Below are 20,651 nucleotides of genomic sequence, written 5' to 3' on the forward strand. Positions count from 1 at the left end.
TAAAGAAACCTCTGCGCTTCTTCAGTAAAGGCCATAGCATTTCTTAGTGACTTGGGGGGTGGGGGATATATATTCATTTGTCCATGTGAGCTTTTGACAAAGTAGTGAGGAAATTATGTAATTGCAGAAACATGCTGAACATAAAAATGTAAGGGCATCCGACCGGTTTTCGTGTTTACCGACATGGCATTTATCCAGGGGTAATATCACCTGTGTAAAGACATAGGCCTGGCAAACTAGAAACTAAACCCATTCCGTTCGCATTTCAGACGTGTAAAACATTAGCAGACAATAGTAAACCGTGGTTTCAAAGAGAAATTCAACTGCACCATATTTTCAGCTCATTAAGAATGAGAGAAAAAATTCTGCTCTCCCATGATTTTTTATGCATGTGGTAAGAGGCCATCTCAGTTAGGCTACAGGCTATTAGAGGAACGAATTGAGCTAATCAATTCGAATCAATGACAAAGTAGCTGTTTGTGAAATTGCATTTTACTTGTCCACAAATATAACATGTGAAAATTCGGCCGAGAAGAAAAAGAAAAACGGAGCTCGACGATATCTTATTTTAAGTTAGCATGAGCAAAAGACTTTAGGTAACAACATCGCCACTGGCTTTGTCTGTGAGAGAGAACGAACGAATACATTGTACTGCATTTCTTCCATTAGACGTAGTTGCGTGGAATATTTTAATAACAATGTATTCGACATTTTACAAGCAAGAACACCAATACAATAGGCCGAGAAGGTGCCTTTTATGGTTAAGGTATTTGCAGGAGAACATTAGCATTTGGTTGTGACACTGCACCAAAATGGCTTTACCTGTATTCTTCATAGCTATTCAACTGCCCACGTTTTGCAAGATACACAGTTACCTGTATTCTTCATAGCTATTCAACTGCCCACGTTTTCCAAGATACACAGTTCCCAATATATATAGCCTGTCCCTGTCTGTTTGAGGACACAAAGTATACAATTGTGCATATATATTGAAATCTGTTTCAACGGTTTCGGTCGATGCTGTTAACAAGTTATTTTGGAGGGGATGAGATATATGCCTGTGCTTTAAGCATACTGCTATACTATACTGAAGTGTTTCATTCCAAACGTTGGGCGTATTGTCTGTCACCCAACCGAGTGGGCAGGAAATATCACAGCCTGCTAAATGGCTGCTAAATTCACAGTCAGAACTCCTTCCCTTCGAATGGAGCCGAGTTCAATGAGGCTGGGCTATGTTAAACCATATGTTAGGCCTATGTTATTTAAGCCTATGTTCATGCGGCTATGAGAGAATTCAATGGTCGCAGTGGAGACATTAGCGGCCCTACCGCAGACATCGAAAAAGTGTCATGTAGCTAGTCATAAATAAAGCAATGACGCTGTGCTACTACCAACATCGAACATGGCCAGACCCCCAGTGCAGTGGTGGAGTGGGCCGGTGTGGGAAAGGAGGGGATCTAGCCTATACTCCTATCTGCCATGATGGTCACACTCAGGCTCTTCTTAGACAAATAATGGCTTGTGGTGCCATAGCCACACACTGGCTCTGGGCGGTGAATTTCGCGGTCAACAATAACGTCAGCTTTTCTATGGGGGACCAGTTAGAGGAGATGTTAATACGCCATGTCGTGGCACAATTTGGTTAAACGTTTTGGTAAGCTACTTTAATAAACTGGTAAACATCAGCGTGGACATATAGCGCACACAGTAGAAAGAGGCGATACATTGGACCTATAGCTTTAACAAATAATATCTGGGTTCTTGTGTAAATGCGTTCATCACAAGGAGGATAGATCAAGGGGAGATAGTAATCGAGGGTCAAGTAATTTTCAAAGACGCGTTTGACCCGCTGAAACATGAAAAAGGGTCCATAACGTCATAATCGAATGCGGTAGGCTATATAACTTTAGAGAAATTCGAGAGAAAATCAACGATATGCAAGTATCTACTACCACATATCTACAACACAAAATCTATGTGTTCGTGTGTGTGTATAGTGCGTGTGTTATCCTGTGTATGTGCGCGTCTCTTCAGTAGGGCTTCATAGGTGTATTTTTCGTTTCACAAAACAAAACACATAGGCTCACATGATGGTAGAAGTAAATTAAGACCTTTTAATAATTAAAATGGGCAATCTATTGTTGGGAAAAATATGAATACTTTAGGAATACTAGTAGTAGCCTTGCATGAGCTTTGGCTTGTGCGAGACGGAACTGCTCATCTCCTGTAGCGCGAGACAGCTTGTACAAGTACACCCCCTGGACAGGATGCAAGTCTATCCCAGGGCTGTACCCCCCAATCTATCGAGGAGTGCCAAGCAGAGACCCATTGGGTCCCATTTTTACAGTCTTTGGTATGACTCGGCCCGGGATCGAACTCCCAACCTGCCAATCTCAGGACCGACACTAACCACAAGGCTATTGAGGATTAAATAGGCCCACTAGAAAATAGGCCTAATACTAGAAATACTGTTTCGCGAATGATATAGACCTTAACAACAACCCTGAATCCGTATACCTCATTATATGCATAGTTATTCGAACGTTGTTTTTTTTTTTTTTTTCAAATAAATTGATGGTCTATTTAAGAACTGAGTTCAGAATGTGACTAAAACGTGTATCTCAGTGGCCGGTGTAGATGGTAATGTACACATTTTGTTCAATCCAATAAACCGGTTTGACCTGCATTTCTTAAATATGATTGTATTGTTTATTATTTGGCTGTGGCTCATTAAGGATTTCGCTTAATTGCAGCAACCCACTATTTAGATGTTAATTGGCCTATAGCCTACTAGCTATAACTTGTATGACCCTTTAGAAGTTATAGAAATAAAATGTTCGTTAAGGGTACATTTTGAAATAGAGACATTTCAAAAATACTAGGCTATACAACCTTTTACAATTTTTTTTTTAGTAAAGCCTAACACAAATGTGAATGTCAAACAGCGACGTTCTATGCCAATTGAATAAATACAATTATTAAACTAATAACACAACTACTAACTTAACATCATTATTAAACCATTAATCATAACTATTATTATATTTGACGTCCAAATTGACATTAATGTCGAAGTAGCGGTAAAAGAACTAAAACAATCAGCGAATGACGCATCCTGTCTGATGAGCTTTGCATAATTAATTTAATATAAACAATACAGGCTTCTGCTTACTGACTAGTGTGTGTAGCTCGTTCGATAATACAAATACAATGACGTGAAGATACACTTTACGCCTCGTGCCAATTTATAGGAGAGATAGTGAGATTATATTGAAAAATGCATATATTCCTCAGAATAATGTTTTATTCCATTGAACGAAATCTCCAGAAAGGAAGGTTATATCACAATATAATCCTTTAGCCTATTTCGTCTTTAAAAAGACTGGATCACCTGCTTAGTTTATAAATAGCGTATGTAATATATTGTAATGAGTGGACAGCCATTATTGATCCCTGCTAGTCAGAATTTGTTCTGGCATGGGATTTAATTCACTAATAGCAACACACATAAAATAGTGTTGAATTATTTGTGGAGACAAAGCTGGTAAATAATGACCTTAATGCCTAACACTTAGGAGCAAAATCCTTAAATGTCCCTAAAAGTCAGTCGCTTCCATAACCTCTGTATGAAAGTAGAATTTGAACAAAAAAAACACAAACTTCGGGAATATATTGTGCACGTGGAACAGAATAGAGTTCCTTATTTACTTCTGGCAGTGGAGTTGGCTGCTGGTCGGTTGACTACAACCTACAGAGGTGGAAGAGGTGTCAGTGGAGTTGGCTGCTGGTCGATAGACTACAACCTACAGAGGTGGAAGAGGTGTCAGTGGAGTTGGCTGCTGGTCGGTTGACTACAACCTACAGAGGTGGAAGAGGTGTCAGTGGAGTTGGCTGCTGGTCGGTAGACTACAACCTACAGAGGTGGAAGAGGTGTCAGTGGAGTTGGCTGCTGGTCGGTAGACTACAACCTACAGAGATGGAAGTGGTGTCAGTGGAGTTGGCTGCTGGTCGGTTGACTACAACCTACAGAGGTGGAAGTGGTGTCAGTGGAGTTGGCTGCTGGTCGATAGACTACAACCTACAGAGGTGGAAGAGGTGTCAGTGGAGTTGGCTGCTGGTCGATAGACTACAACCTACAGAGGTGGAAGAGGTGTCAGTGGAGTTGGCTGCTGGTCGATAGACTACAACCTACAGAGGTGGAAGTGGTGTCAGTGGAGTTGGCTGCTGGTCGATAGACTACAACCTACAGAGGTGGAAGAGGTGTCAGTGGAGTTGGCTGCTGGTCGATAGACTACAACCTGCAGAGGTGGAAGTGGTGTCAGTGGAGTTGGCTGCTGGTCGGTAGACTACAACCTACAGAGGTGGAAGAGGTGTCAGTGGAGTTGGCTGCTGGTCGGTAGACTACAACCTACAGAGGTGGAAGAGGTGTCAGTGGAGTTGGCTGCTGGTCGGTAGACTACAACCTACAGAGGTGGAAGAGGACACACTCCTATTCAAGGTCACACCATTTCAATTATCCTTTCTCTAACTGCACTTGTAGCCACAGTAGATTGAATGCACATCTACCAATATGTGTTAAATAAGAGTTAAGTCCACGACATATACCAGTGACCCCCCCACCTCCACCCCCAACCCTCTTCCTGCGACAGTGGGTTCATCTCAGATCGGACCCTATTCCTACTACCTGTGATCAGGGCCAATAGGGCTCTGGGGAATATGGTGCCATCTGGGACAGACACACTCTGTAGAACTCCCAGGCTCTGCAGCTAACCCAGAAGAACCTTTCACTTTGGCCTGCCTGGCCTGGTTGCTCTGCTCTATAGGATCTAGGACCAAAGTGGTGCTCTGTTTGTAATAGCTGCCAAGCAGATAACACAGCACTTAGTCTCCAGTGCTTAATGGACTTTTTATGGGTTAGTCTTGTGATCGTGTGACCTATGGCATCCTGGCCTCTCAGTGTCTCTCTTGGTAAACTAGATGAGAAACATGCCGCTCTCTCCTTTGTCTTGGGGGAGAGAGAGAGTGAAAGAGAATACTACAGTTTTTCTATTTCCCTCAGAAAACAAGGACCTTCTTGATTTTTGATGACCATTTCACCCCTTAACTGAAGAGCCACTTCAATCTACAGCGTTTGACTGTATCCTGGAAGCACTTCCCTCCTTGCTTCTATAAGTTTCCTGTTTTCCTGACACGCTTTGGAAGGCCTCTCCTACCTCAGGGTTAACTCACTGTTATATTGGCAACCTTTATAGGAAACGTCTACACTGAGGGTACAAAACATTATGAACACCTGCTCTTTCCACGACACAGACTAGGTCAATTATTGATTCCACTTGTTAAATCCACTTCAAATCAGTGTAGATGAAGGGGAGGAGACAGGTTAAAGGACATTTTTTTAAGCCATGAGACAACTGACATGAATTGTGTATGAGTGCCATTCAGAGGGTGAATGGGCAAGACAACATATTTAAGTGCCTTTGAACAGGTTATGGTAGTACATGCCAGGTGCACTGGTTTGTGTCAAGAACTGCAACACTGGTGGGTTTTTCCACAACCAACAGTTTCCCGTGTGTATCAAGAACAGTCCACCACCCAAAGAACATACAGCCAATTTGCGACAACTTTGTGAAGCTTTGGAGTCATGGACCAGAATCCCTGTGTAACGCTTGCCACCTTGTAGTTCATGCCTCAGCCAATTGAGGCTGTTCTAAGAGCAAAAAAGGAGGGGGGGGGGGGGGGGGGGGTAACTCGGTATTAGGAAGGTGATCATAATGTTTGGTATACTCTTGTGTATAACAACCACTTTTGAATTCTATAGGCTTACTACACAACCACCTTCAGCCAGTCACGTGCACTCTGGCTCACTCCTCCCCGTCTGGTTGCATAAGGCAGCAATAGAGACGCTCCACTTCTGGTCTTTGGCCATCTTCTCCTCTGTGTACAGCACATTGCATTGCTAATTTTGCTTGACCTATAGGAAGAAGCTATACTGTAGCAGCCAATCAGTTCCTGTGCATGCAGAACTCACACACGCTTATGTTAAAAAAATCAGGGCCAGTTGTATTATTTAGTTCACAATGTAGCAAAAACATTTAACAAAACAAGCATTTCTTATTGGATAAATTCAGGTAATTTCTCCCCCATTTCAGCCATTTCTTTCAGTTTGGTTCCTAGTGAATACACCCCAGCTTACACTCTTATTTCCCCAAAAGAAAAAGCAGTCACCTACAGACATGAATGAAAGTATGTGGGACAGCTTAATAAACACACATCCATCTACACTAGAATACATATTTGTACTGTGATGCAACACTTTAAAGTGCTTACCCTCTCTAACAAGGAGCTTAATAAAAATAAAGAGTGATGTAATTATCTAGATCAGTCTCATCAGGCACCTTGTCTTCCTCCTGCTGACAGACAGTACAGACACATCCTCCTGCTGACAGACAGTACAGACACATCCTCCTGCTGACAGACAGTACAGACACATCCTCCTGCTGACAGACAGTACAGACACATCCTCCTGCTGACAGACAGTACAGACACATCCTCCTGCTGACAGACAGTACAGACACATCCTCCTGCCGACAGACAGTACAGACACATCCTCCTGCTGACAGACAGTACAGACACATCCTCCTGCTGACAGACAGTACAGACACATCCTCCTGCTGACAGACAGTACAGACACATCCTCCTGCTGACAGACAGTACAGACACATCCTCCTGCTGACAGACAGTACAGACACATCCTCCTGCTGACAGACAGTACAGACACATCCTCCTGCCGACAGACAGTACAGACACATCCTCCTGCTGACAGACAGTACAGACACATCCTCCTGCTGACAGACAGTACAGACACATCCTCCTGCTGACAGACAGTACAGACACATCCTCCTGCTAACAGACACCTGTGAAAGGCTTTAGAGTAGTGGGTCAAAAAGCAATCCAATATCACTGGAAGGAAACAAGGTCTCTGACCTTTTATTAAACAGTAAAACACACAGAAATAAGACAGGCACATTCTATCCCTCCCCATGTCAAGAGTAAATAAACCCAACAGGAAGAGAAAAACAAATCAATGAACAGGATCAACACGTGTGACGTTGCAGTGAGGTGAGTGGCGACTAGAACTAACAATCATCTGAAGTCCCAGTGGTCTATTGTTGGCGAGTGTGGTCGTTAACGAGTATAATGCGGGTCATTTCCTTGACAACGCCTGGGTCTGCGTTCCATGACGACGTGTCCTAAGGTAGCGCTGATATCGTCATGTTGATAGCTGTAGTGGTTAGTCAGCCTACTGAGTGACAGTGACTTGAGAGCCTCCCCACACCTCAAAAACATCCGTCTTCTAGCCAAGCCATCGAAAACATTATTAGAAAGCTACTTTAACAAAAGGCAGGATCACAGAGGCAACATGACTCCCATCTTACAGACACAGTGTAGTCTAGTACTCTGCTGAGATGATCTGTCACGTCATCACGGCTGGCTGCGCTCTCTTGGCTTTGACCCAATACACACGTCTTGACAAGTCCTGGGGAGAAGGGGGGGGGGGCAAACCGACGCACCCTAACTACATGATAGTAGTCTTGTATGGAATAGACCCTGCTAAAGCTATGGATGGGGGTTGGGGGTTCTGTTCCCCCACCCCTATTGGCCCTCGTTCTCCTCATCCTCCCTCAGGAACTGGAAGACAGAGGAGAAGTCTTTGCTGGCGTAGCCCCGAGCACACATCATGCGGTATATCTGGTGGGCCAGGGAGCCCAGAGGGACAGGGGTCTTGGTGTTGGTGGCTGTAGTCTGGGCTAGCCCCAGGTCCTGAAGAGGACAAACTCTCATTAGCTCTCTGCCATCACCGCTTGTTGTACACAGCACAGTTAACACATGTCAAACGCACATCTCTTTCCAGTTACATGAAAGTTAATACTATTGACAGAGACATTAACTAAAATAAAGTCACAGGAAATTAAAGAGCCCCTGAATAATCATCTGTGTCAGTCAAACATTTGTGTACTAAACATCTTGAGAGAGCGAGCGAGCGAGCGCGCGCGAGAGAGAGAGAGCGCGCGAGAGAGACACACCTTGGCCATGAGTTGGGTCCCAAAGCCTCCCTGGTAGTTGTTTCCAGAGGGGACTCCCTCCATGACACCAGGTACAGGGTTGTAGGTGTCACTGGACCAGCAGCGGCCTGAACTCATGTTCAGGATCTTAGCCAGTAGCTTAGGGTCCAGACCTAGTCTGCCAGGGGCCAGGAAATCACAAGCATTTAAAAAATAAAATAAATGTTTTTATTTTACAAGTTTACTGTGTGTATTTTCTCTGATTGCTGGTTAGTCATAACTACAAGTAAAGGACGAGTCATAGACAACATGTAGACAGCTGATAGAGTAGGAGCTTCATAAAAATAAGGAGCTTTTCCATTGGATAGTTACTTTGAGAGAGAGTTCCATTGGATAGTTACTTTGAGAGAGAGTTCCATTGGATAGTTACTTTAAGAGAGCGACTATAGTGGTAGTGTTACAGATCTGTACGATACTCACAGCATGGTTCTGTTCATCAAGCGTTAAGTGCAACAAGACATTTTGTTGGAGATACGTTCTCTGCTGTGAATGTATTGGGAATACTCAACCTGATGCCAAGGTTCATGGTCTCAGAGGTCCCGATCATGCCTATCGCCAGCAGCATATTGTTGCAGATTTTGGCTGCCTGTAAGAAACAGTCTACTGGTTACATCCCATGTAGTCGTCACATGTCGTTTTGTAATAATCCACCCATAATGCCCCTAGTAGGAATGTAATGTGTGTATCCCCAATGGCACCCTATTCCCTAAAGTGTTTAACCTTTGACCAAGGCCTCGGGGACAGGTAGCCTAGCGGTTAAGAGCATTGGGTCAGTAACAAAAAGGTTGCTGGTTTGAATCCCTGCACCGACTTGGTGAAAAGGCACTTAACACTAATTTCTCCTGTAGGTTCCTCTGGATAGGAGCGTCTGCTAAATGACCCCCCCCACCATTTTTTTAATTATATAAATAAATAAATAAATAAATAAATAAATAAATAAATAAATAAATAATAGGGGGCCATTTGAGACACAGGTCATGTAAATGTGTAGGACTACCTACCTGTCCAGTGCCGACAGCCCCACAGTACACCACGTTGGCTCCCATACAGGTGAGCAGCTCCTGGGCCGCAGTGAACTCCTCCTCTACTCCCCCCACCATGAAGGTCAGCTTCCCCGAGCTGGCAGCCCCCACACCTGGACAAAAGGAGGGTGAGATGCACATCCTAAACTGGAGAATATCTGATGAAGACTTGGGTGAAGTGGAAACGTTGTACATTTGGGTGCATAGCACGCACCAGACAAGCACACGCACAGGGCCTTGGGATGGGCTGTGCTTGTAGCTTATAAAACCTGGCGGGTTTCATTAAAATAGTAAGTCTGTTAGTCACTGCTGTTACTTCTCAAAACTTATGAGGTAATCACAGAAAGATTGAGGCAAATCTACAGAGGACTTTACTAAACAGCTTGTTCCCTTGTCAAAACACCCACCCTTCTCTCACCAAGTTTGGCTGAGAAAGTCATTCCACATCAAATCAACTGAAATTAAACATGAGGCAAGCCCAAGGCTTGTGGATTATTTCAACGGCTTCATACTCAGTCAAACATAAGGTTGTGGATTATTTCATTAGCTTCATACTCAGTCAAACATAAGGTTGTGGATTATTTCAACAGCTTCATACTCAGTCAAACATAAGGTTGTGGATTATTTCATTAGCTTCATACTCAGTCAAACATAAGGTTGTGGATTATTTCATTAGCTTCATACTCAGTCAAACATAAGGTTGTGGATTATTTCAACAGCTTCATACTCAGTCAAACATAAGGTTGTGGATTATTTCATTAGCTTCATACTCAGTCAAACATAAGGTTGTGGATTATTTCAACAGCTTCATACTCAGTCAAACATAAGGTTGTGGATTATTTCAACAGCTTCATACTCAGTCAAACATAAGGTTGTGGATTATTTCAACAGCTTCATACTCAGTCAAACATAAGGTTGTGGATTATTTCAACAGCTTCATACTCAGTCAAACATAAGGTTGTGGATTATTTCAACAGCTTCATACTCAGTCAAACATAAGGTTGTGGATTATTTCATTAGCTTCATACTCAGTCAAACATAAGGTTGTGGATTATTTCAACAGCTTCATACTCAGTCAAACATAAGGTTGTGGATTATTTCAACAGCTTCATACTCAGTCAAACATAAGGTTGTGGATTATTTCAACAGCTTCATACTCAGTCAAACATAAGGTTGTGGATTATTTCAACAGCTTCATACTCAGTCAAACATAAGGTTGTGGATTATTTCAACAGCTTCATACTCAGTCAAACATAAGGTTGTGGATTATTTCAACAGCTTCATACTCAGTCAAACATAAGGTTGTGGATTATTTCAACAGCTTCATACTCAGTCAAACATAAGGTTGTGGATTATTTCAACAGCTTCATACTCAGTCAAACATAAGGTTGTGGATTATTTCAACAGCTTCATACTCAGTCAAACATAAGGTTGTGGATTATTTCAACAGCTTCATACTCAGTCAAACATAAGGTTGTGGATTATTTCAACAGCTTCATACTCAGTCAAACATAAGGTTGTGGATTATTTCAACAGCTTCATACTCAGTCAAACATAAGGTTGTGGATTATTTCAACAGCTTCATACTCAGTCAAACATAAGGTTGTGGATTATTTCAACAGCTTCATACTCAGTCAAACATAAGGTTGTGGATTATTTCAACAGCTTCATACTCAGTCAAACATAAGGTTGTGGATTATTTCAACAGCTTCATACTCAGTCAAACATAAGGTTGTGGATTATTTCAACAGCTTCATACTCAGTCAAACATAAGGTTGTGGATTATTTCAACAGCTTCATACTCAGTCAAACATAAGGTTGTGGATTATTTCAACAGCTTCATACTCAGTCAAACATAAGGTTGTGGATTATTTCAACAGCTTCATACTCAGTCAAACATAAGGTTGTGGATTATTTCAACAGCTTCATACTCAGTCAAACATAAGGTTGTGGATTATTTCAACAGCTTCATACTCAGTCAAACATAAGGTTGTGGAATATTTCAACAGCTTCATACTCAGTCAAACATAAGGTTGTGGATTATTTCAACAGCTTCATACTCAGTCAAACATAAGGTTGTGGATTATTTCAACAGCTTCATACTCAGTCAAACATAAGGTTGTGGATTATTTCAACAGCTTCATACTCAGTCAAACATAAGGTTGTGGATTATTTCAACAGCTTCATACTCAGTCAAACATAAGGTTGTGGATTATTTCAACAGCTTCATACTCAGTCAAACATAAGGTTGTGGATTATTTCAACAGCTTCATACTCAGTCAAACATAAGGTTGTGGATTATTTCAACAGCTTCATACTCAGTCAAACATAAGGTTGTGGGTTATTTCAACAGCTTCATACTCAGTCAAACATAAGGTTGTGGATTATTTCAACAGCTTCATACTCAGTCAAACATAAGGTTGTGGGTTATTTCAACAGCTTCATACTCAGTCAAACATAAGGTTGTGGATTATTTCAACAGCTTCATACTCAGTCAAACATAAGGTTGTGGATTATTTCAACAGCTTCATACTCAGTCAAACATAAGGTTGTGGATTATTTCAACAGCTTCATACTCAGTCAAACATAAGGTTGTGGATTATTTCAACAGCTTCATACTCAGTCAAACATAAGGTTGTGGGTTATTTCAACAGCTTCATACTCAGTCAAACATAAGGTTGTGGATTATTTCAACAGCTTCATACTCAGTCAAACATAAGGTTGTGGATTATTTCAACAGCTTCATACTCAGTCAAACATAAGGTTGTGGATTATTTCAACAGCTTCATACTCAGTCAAACATAAGGTTGTGGGTTATTTCAACAGCTTCATACTCAGTCAAACATAAGGTTGTGGATTATTTCAACAGCTTCATACTCAGTCAAACATAAGGTTGTGGATTATTTCAACAGCTTCATACTCAGTCAAACATAAGGTTGTGGATTATTTCAACAGCTTCATACTCAGTCAAACATAAGGTTGTGGATTATTTCAACAGCTTCATACTCAGTCAAACATAAGGTTGTGGATTATTTCAACAGCTTCATACTCAGTCAAACATAAGGTTGTGGATTATTTCAACAGCTTCATACTCAGTCAAACATAAGGTTGTGGATTATTTCAACAGCTTCATACTCAGTCAAACATAAGGTTGTGGATTATTTCAACAGCTTCATACTCAGTCAAACATAAGGTTGTGGATTATTTCAACAGCTTCATACTCAGTCAAACATAAGGTTGTGGATTATTTCAACAGCTTCATACTCAGTCAAACATAAGGTTGTGGATTATTTCAACAGCTTCATACTCAGTCAAACATAAGGTTGTGGATTATTTCAACGGCTTCATACTCAGTCAAACATAAGGTTGTGGATTATTTCAACAGCTTCATACTCAGTCAAACATAAGGTTGTGGATTATTTCATTAGCTTCATACTCAGTCAAACATAAGGTTGTGGATTATTTCAACAGCTTCATACTCAGTCAAACATAAGGTTGTGGATTATTTCAACAGCTTCATACTCAGTCAAACATAAGGTTGTGGATTATTTCAACAGCTTCATACTCAGTCAAACATAAGGTTGTGGGGAAAGTAAAGGAGCTAAACATATTTAGACATAACGAAGTGGCAGCAAAAAGCTGGCTGAGGGAAAGATGTCTCAAATCTCATGACAAATGTGGGGTAACCAGTTAAAATATAGAAAAAAAAGGGGGGGGATTATTTTAAACACATTAAAAACTTAAGACACAAAGCCCCAAAATGCATAGATAAAAAAGGCAACCCTTTCATTTCTGTTGCCAAAGCTACAGGCCCTCGGTCTCTGCCATAATAATGGGCAGTGTGTGTGTGTGTGACGACTGCATCTCTGCCATCTCACACAGCCTGGGAACCAACACACACACCAATTATGGAGTCTCTAAGGACATGCATTACAGTGAAAGTGAATGTGTTTTTTTGGTGGTTACGTAGCTAGAGTTCTGTGGTCAAACGTTTTCATTCCAGTCAGCACAGTAGTCTTTAATGATAAACATTTCCCAAGGCTTTACGTACAAGTCTAATTGATTTCAACAATTTTATTTTTCTGTGTCGTAATGGACTGGATTTGGGACTAGGTTATTGTATGATGACTACGCTGACAGAGCAGGGGCGCGTTCCAAAATAGAACCCTACTCCCCTATATTGTGCACTACTTTTAACTAGCTCCCTGTGGGCTCTGGTCAACAGTAGTGTACTATATAGGGCTCTGGTCAACAGTAGTGCACAATATAGGGAACAGGGCTCTGGTCAACAGTAGTGTACTATATTGGGCTCTGGTCAACAGTAGTGTACAATATAGGGAACTGGGCTCTGGTCAACAGTAGTGCACTATATAGGGAACAGGGGCCCATTTGGGCTGCATCCCAGGTTTTGTGGCTTTCCTATTATTGCTCCAGAAAACAAGGCATTCCTTCCAACAGTGAGTCTGCTGCCAAACCTCTCTGACGCACTGTGGGTTCTGGCTGGAAGAGGCAACACATGAAGGACAGAGAACCAGAGGTCTCTCAAAAGCACAGGGAAACAGCCTGAGTTTAGACCATCTCGCACAAAGTAAGTCTGGGTTGGAGAAGGTACCCTGGATACGTCCAAACTGGGCTACAGCAAAGCTCCTTGCTGGATTCAGAACCAGCAGAGTTGGAAGTTCTAAATGTGATGTGGTCTCCTGATCAAAGGCTCAAGTCTTGGTTACAGTACCATCATCTGGGTAACAATGACAAGTCTCATCGCATTCCCCTGTGCTCTATTACTACCATGCAACTCATTTGCTCCCCCTCCCCCCCTCAACCACAGGCATTCCAGCACAGTATCAAGGTAGTAACTGCTCCAATACTTGACTCTAACCAAACACACACCTCTGTGACCTGCAGCCACCCAAGTTCAACGTGGGAAGCTGGACAGCCTTAATCCATGAGCACTGCCACAGGAAGGATGCATATAAATCATTACTAATCTTTAGGGCCTGATGGTAAAATATGCCAACATCAACTCAAAGTGGCTTTCCTCAAGTTAAAAGGCGGAGTTCAAACAAACAGTGTGTGTGTAGTGTGTGTTTCCCCTGAAGTGTGCGTGCGTCTACCCTGAAGACTGTGATAGTGTTTTACAGCTTGGAGGTCAGTATGGCGCTTCCCCCATCTTCCCTAACCCATAAGGTACGGCTCCTCCTCTTTATGACCCAGTCTGTCAGGTAGGTACTCCTCCTCCTCTTTATGACCCAGTCTGTCAGGTAGGTCCTCCTCCTTATGACCCAGTCTGTCAGGTAGGTACTCCTCCTCCTCTTTATGACCCAGGCTGTCAGGTAGGTACTCCTCCTCCTCCTCCTCTTTATGACCCAGTCTGTCGGGTAGGTACTCCTCCTCTTCATGACCCAGTCTGTCAGGTAGGTACTCCTCCTCCTCCTCTTCATGACCCAGTCTGTCGGGTAGGTCCTCCTCCTCCTCCTCTTCATGACCCAGTCTGTCAGGTAGGTACTCCTCCTCCTGTTCATGACCCAGTCTGTTGGGTAGGTAGTCCTCCTCCTCTTCATGACCCAGTCTGTCAGGTAGGTACTCCTCCTCCTCCTCCTCTTCATGACCCAGGCTGTCAGGTAGGTACTCCTCCTCTTTATGACCCAGGCTGAACCATCAATAGGATAAGCAGAGAGACTGAATGGATTCACCATTTTGTCAGACATGAAAGGAAATGATCCAGTGTCGGCCATTTTAACCTGAACCAAGGCCCACATGGGAGTCTGCTGTCCTGGGTAGAGTCAGCAGGTTGTCAGAAGAAATACAAATCAGTCCTCCTCCCAGTGGAATTCACAGATACACACGTGTGGCAACAGAGACATGAGTACACATATGATCATGACGGAGATGTTTCTCTTTATATAACTTGGTCAAATGGTTTGCAGTAAAAAAACATGTTTAATTGTTGTGAAGTTGTGCTATGAGAGAGAGATGCACTGGTAGTAGACTTTAAAAAACACATTTTCAGAAAAGGAGGGTCAGAAATAGTTTTTTGAGCTGCTGGGATCTGAGAGCGGAGCGTTTGGATGGAAGGGTCATCGGATCAAACTCCAGATGCTGGGATCTTAAATAATCCACATCATGGGCCACAAATGTGCTAGAGAGAGCAATCTACTAAATCTGGTCCATTTCAACAATTAGGGAGTGAAGAGGCTGGTCCTCTCAGATTGCAGCAGAGACCCCCCAAGGCAATACTGCGTCCCAAATGTCAGCATAGTCCTATGGGCCCGGGTCAAAAGTAGTGCACTATATGTTTTGTTATTTAACTAGGAAATTCAGGTAAGAACAAATTCTTATTTACAATGACGGCCTACCCAGACGACGCTGGGCCAATTGTGCGCCGCGTTATGGGACTCCCAATCACGGCCAGATGTGATACAGCCTGGATTCGAACCAGGGACTGTAGTGATGCCTTTTGCACTGAGAAGCAGTGCCTTAGACTGCTGAGCCACTCAGGAGCCCTATATAGGGAAGAGTGCCATTTGGAACGCAGCCTGTATTAGTCCTTACCTCCTGACACAGGTGCGTCCATAAAAACTGCCCCCATCTTCTCCGCGGCCACGGCCATCTCCTTAGAAACGGCTGGGTCGATGGTGCTAGAGTCGATGAGTAGCGAGCCTTTCTTAACCTTCCTGTAGAACAGTAAAGTACCCACCTTATAGTTTAAAACAGCAGTCTGAAGGGTTTCTGTTAAAGACAGATAGCTAAGTGACTTGATTCTTGTATTAGGACTCTGGTCAAAAGTAGTGCACTATAAAGGGAACAGGGAGCCATTTGGGACATAGCCAGTGAGTAATCGAGAGAGAGAGGGATCTTACTTGAGGATACCGTTGGGCCCAGTGTAAACCTCGATGACGTTGGGACTGGAGGGCAGCATGGTGACGACACGGTCTGCCTGGTCTGCCACCTCCGCAGGGTTATCCACAATCTGACAAAACAGGGCTTTATTCATTAGGGCACGCCGTAGCAAAATGTTTCAAATACAAAAACAAGTGTTTCCTATTGGACAAGTTCAGCTAGCCCCTCCCTGTTTTAGTCTGTTGGTGCCTAATGAATAAGCTACACCCCAGGCAAGCGTAACCATTAGGATTAAATTAAGAAGTAGATCGGCAATGACGAGAGTAAAATCTTATGACGGACTCAGTTTGTTTGGACATTCATTTAAGTGGTTTCAACCATCTACAATAGATTTTGTTTAGTCATGGTATTTTGTTTGTGTTTTTTGAGCACCTACCAGCTGACATCACATCAGAGAGCTATGACATGCTATCAGCTGACATCACATCAGAGAGCTATGACATGCTATCAGCTGACATCACATCAGAGAGCTATGACATGCTATCAGCTGACATCACATCAGAGAGCTATGACATGCTATCAGCTGACATCACATCAGAGAGCTATGACATGCTATCAGCTGACATCACATCAGAGAGCTATGACATGCTATCAGCTGACATCACATCAGAGAGCTATGACATGCTATCAGCTGGCGCATTTCGCTCAATGCACTGCCATTAGCAAACAAGCAAGCTAGTTTTTTTCTGTCCCACCTGGGCACCCAACTCTTGCAGTTCTTTGCAGGACTCAGGGAAGACGTCAGTGGCGATGACGGGGTATCCGTGCTTCAGCAGGTTCTTGGCCATGGGTTTTCCCATGTTCCCCAGGCCGATGAAACCCACCTGGGTCTTAGAGGCCATGGACCTGCTGGAGACTGGGAGGTACAAGGGTGTATTCATCAGTGCAAACCGGTGCAAAACATTCCAACAAAAACTAGTGTTTCTTATTGGACAAGTTCAGGTAGGCCTAGGTCCTTCCCCTTTTGGTTCCTAATACACCCCAGGAACAACTTGTATTAAGACTAGACTACTACCCGAAGCCTTTTGTTATCCTTTCAGCCAAGCTGAGACAGCTCTAATACAGCTTTTCTGTGTAGGCCTTCACTAACAAAAATAAAATGTCAGAATGTGAAAAACTATAGTCTCTTGCAAAATGCTGTTAAAAGGCTCCCTAGTCCATTGAAACAGCCAGGACACTTCTAATCTAGGCCTTGTTGTTCTGTTTCAATGAAATCCAAACATAACCCAGCCCTATCAATAGTTACCCAACACCTGTATAGTACATTGCAGTGGGTAATGTCAGAGGCAAGCTTGGTAAAAACTAAATACGACCAAGGAAAGTTGGCCAGACGTTTCTACTTTGATTCCAGACATTCATTTTTTCCTGAGAATGAAATTAATTTCAAATCCTAAACCATTTGATATGAAAACCCACCGCGGCCGTTGCAGTGCCAAAGTCAAGCTGATGCGAACACGATGATTGCATATCAAAGCAGTAAACAGGTAGTGAACTCCCCATTTCCTATAAAAACATGTATGAAGGCTGAAAGTAGAGACGTATTGGCCAAAGGGCATCTTATAAATAAACTGTGGTGTGTAAATGTGAGGAGGGGGGGGGGGGGGCAGGCATCCAGGCTACAGGTATCTCACATGGCTGGCTCTCCCAGCCAATCTTCATAGTGGCTTCAGTGGAAAAAGACACCTGACCTGCCACTGTTGGACTGACGCCGTGTTCACTTGTTAGTTGGAACTAGGAAACTCCGAAATTTACGACTCGCTAACTGATTTTAGTCACACACGTTCAACGAATCAGCAAGTTGTAAATGCCAGAGTTCCGACTAGCATTTGAACGTGGGACAAGACTACCACACACACACACTACAGCACACAAAACCCCATGGCTGCATCTCAATAATCTCTACTTCCTCCTGAACTGTGTCCTCCCACAAATGTAAAGGCATTAGAATGGTGTAGGCATGGGCTAGAGGGAGTTTCCATGTACCAGTGCCAGTCAATTCCATGAAGGGACGTGAACAAGAGCATACGTCGAGAGATTGTTGGGACCCAACCTCGGTCTTGTGTGGTAGACCTACTGCCATTGCAATGAAGGTCACTTGCCCTTAATCATGACTCAGCTCCATTACACAGTCATTGGAGAAAGGGGTCTTCTGTATGGGGGAGTTTTGTTAAGCGCCCCGACGCTCAGTCTGAACATGAACACGCATCGCTTGCGGTATGGTTTTGGAAGCATAAAGGTTATACATTTTTTTTTTAAGGATACATTTACACACACCTTTATAAAGGTTAGTGTTTCAACATAGCCATATCTCCATGTTGCAGCTCTTTTGAACAGAAAACGGACAGAAGACAGGCGACCACCTACGCTAATTAGCCATCTAGCATTCTCCGAACACCTGTATGCCAGCGTATCTGTGCAAACCTGCTACATCAAGAGCATCTTTTTAAGATTTAGGATTCTGTCTCCCTGATGTAAGGGCCATGCTTCAAAAGCCACGATTATTGTTTTGCAAGCGATAATTATTAACATTTCTAAACGTGAAAACAGTGCCGGGATTGTAGTTGACACAAGTCAGTCGTGGGCGAAGCTAACCACATAAAACTGTAGGGAGAATGCCGCCTAGAGTTTGAGAGCTAGGAGGTCACGTTTTTTCACAAGGCTGGGTTTTCAAGGTAAGAGTTGAGCTACCAGTGAGGACAGTAGGCTGGGTTATCAAGGTAAGAGTTGAGCTACCAGTGAGGACAGTAGGCTGGGTTATCAAGGTAAGAGTTGAGCTACCAGCGAGGACAGTAGGCTGGGTTATCAAGGTAAGGGTTGAGCTACCAGTGAGGACAGTAGGCTGGGTTATCAAGGTAAGAGTTGAGCTACCAGTGAGGACAGTAGGCTGGGTTATCAAGGTAAGAGTTGAGCTACCAGCGAGGACAGTAGGCTGGGTTATCAAGGTAAGGGTTGAGCTACAGGCGAGGACAGTAGGCTGGGTTATCAAGGTAAGAGTTGAGCTACCAGCGAGGACAGTAGGCTGGGTTATCAAGGTAAGGGTTGAGCTACCAGCGAGGACAGTAGGCTGGGTTATCAAGGTAAGAGTTGAGCTACCAGCGAGGACAGTAGGCTGGGTTATCAAGGTAAGGGTTGAGCTACCAGTGAGGACAGTGGGCTGGGTTATCAAGGTAAGAGTTGAGCTACCAGCGAGGACAGTAGGCTGGGTTATCAAGGTAAGGGTTGAGCTACCAGTGAGGACAGTAGGCTGGGTTATCAAGGTAAGAGTTGAGCTACCAGTGAGGACAGTAGGCTGGGTTATCAAGGTAAGGGTTGAGCTACCAGTGAGGACAGTGGGCTGGGTTATCAAGGTAAGGGTTGAGCTACCAGCGAGGACAGTAGGCTGGGTTATCAAGGTAAGGGTTGAGCTACCGGCGAGGACAGTAGGCTGGGTTATCAAGGTAAGGGTTGAGCTACCAGTGAGGACAGTGGGCTGGGTTATCAAGGTAAGGGTTGAGCTACCAGTGAGGACAGTAGGCTGGGTTATCAAGGTAAGGGTTGAGCTACCTTGAGGACAGTAGGGGCACAGCACTGGTATGAGAAGATATGTAATAAAAACATGCAGCAGAACAGACTAGCTATAGCTGGACTACATCTCAATGATCTGTACTGGCCTCACTCCCCCGCTTTTCCTTTCCTTCCATTGTGCATGAGAGCTGGTTGATAAGCTGAAGCAGTGGTTCCCAACCTGGGGGTACTAGGACCCCTGGGGGTACTTGGTCTATTGGTAAAAGGCACATGGGGGACGTGGGACTTCAGGGGTACCCCAGGGATGAGTAAAATACAGTAGCTGGAAAAGGTTGGGAACCACTGAGCTAAAAGTTATTACTAGAAACACGGAAGAGTCTAACACGTGTACTGTACAGCATACATCTACGGAAGGCGTGACATTATAATGGACAATATTTGTGCAAACAATCACCCTATTCAATACAGAACTCGCTTGGCTAATCGACTGACTTGCTAACAAGAGCTGTGGGATTTGACTTGACCCTGAACTTGTTACCTGTGCGAGATGCACACGGACACACCTTTGATTAGAACATTTGCTGGTGTTGGCTATCGGTCGTCTTGATAAACAACAAATGTTTCGATCAACCAACGTCCCATGACTTTAGCTAGCTCTTATAGCTAGCTAGCCATTTCAGCAAACTAACTAACGTTAGCAGAAGTGAGCGAGCCACAACAGCCAATGCTAATCAACTTTTGTTCAACGTTGATTTTTCACGCAGCGGTGCCTTTCGTGACATAGGCGGGAATGGTCATCAAACAGGTCCTCAACATTGATGGTAGACATATTTTTGTTATATTTTTAAACTCCTTACCCAAAGTAAAGTCAACATGTTTGAGGCTCCTTCCCCATAGGTTCCGAGACCCCCTTAAAACAGCGGCCATGTTTCTTTCCTTTCTTACCACGGATTCAGCGTGACATAATTGGGTGGGTTGTAAATGACACGTTTTCTGCCCAATCACAAAGCCACTTACCCAGGTTTATTTGCGATGAGAACAGTGGGGGCGGGACATCTGAACTGCATGAACTTGAAGGACATGGCTGATTTCATACATCTAG

The 20,651-nt window shown here is 43.5% G+C and overlaps 1 protein-coding gene across 1 annotated transcript; it reads right to left on the reverse strand.

Moving 5' to 3' along the window:
- Window positions 1-6,975: 6,975 nt before the first annotated feature.
- LOC149984371 (3-hydroxyisobutyrate dehydrogenase, mitochondrial-like) lies at window positions 6,976-20,503 on the reverse strand. The gene is made up of 8 exons (XM_090221028.1): window positions 20,407-20,503; window positions 16,741-16,901; window positions 16,006-16,115; window positions 15,698-15,819; window positions 9,125-9,258; window positions 8,633-8,709; window positions 8,085-8,241; window positions 6,976-7,821 (listed from the first exon to the last, which is right to left on the reverse strand). Exons 1-8 carry the CDS (start codon window positions 20,474-20,476, stop codon window positions 7,654-7,656), a joined length of 999 nt encoding a protein of 332 aa, XP_090077154.1. The 5' UTR covers window positions 20,477-20,503; the 3' UTR covers window positions 6,976-7,653.
- Between the last annotated feature and the right edge of the window lie 148 nt (window positions 20,504-20,651).

This window comes from Oncorhynchus mykiss, chromosome 3 (genome assembly GCF_057628025.1).
Source record: "Oncorhynchus mykiss isolate SJ-2025 chromosome 3, ASM5762802v1, whole genome shotgun sequence".
NCBI classification, from domain to species: domain Eukaryota; kingdom Metazoa; phylum Chordata; class Actinopteri; order Salmoniformes; family Salmonidae; genus Oncorhynchus; species Oncorhynchus mykiss.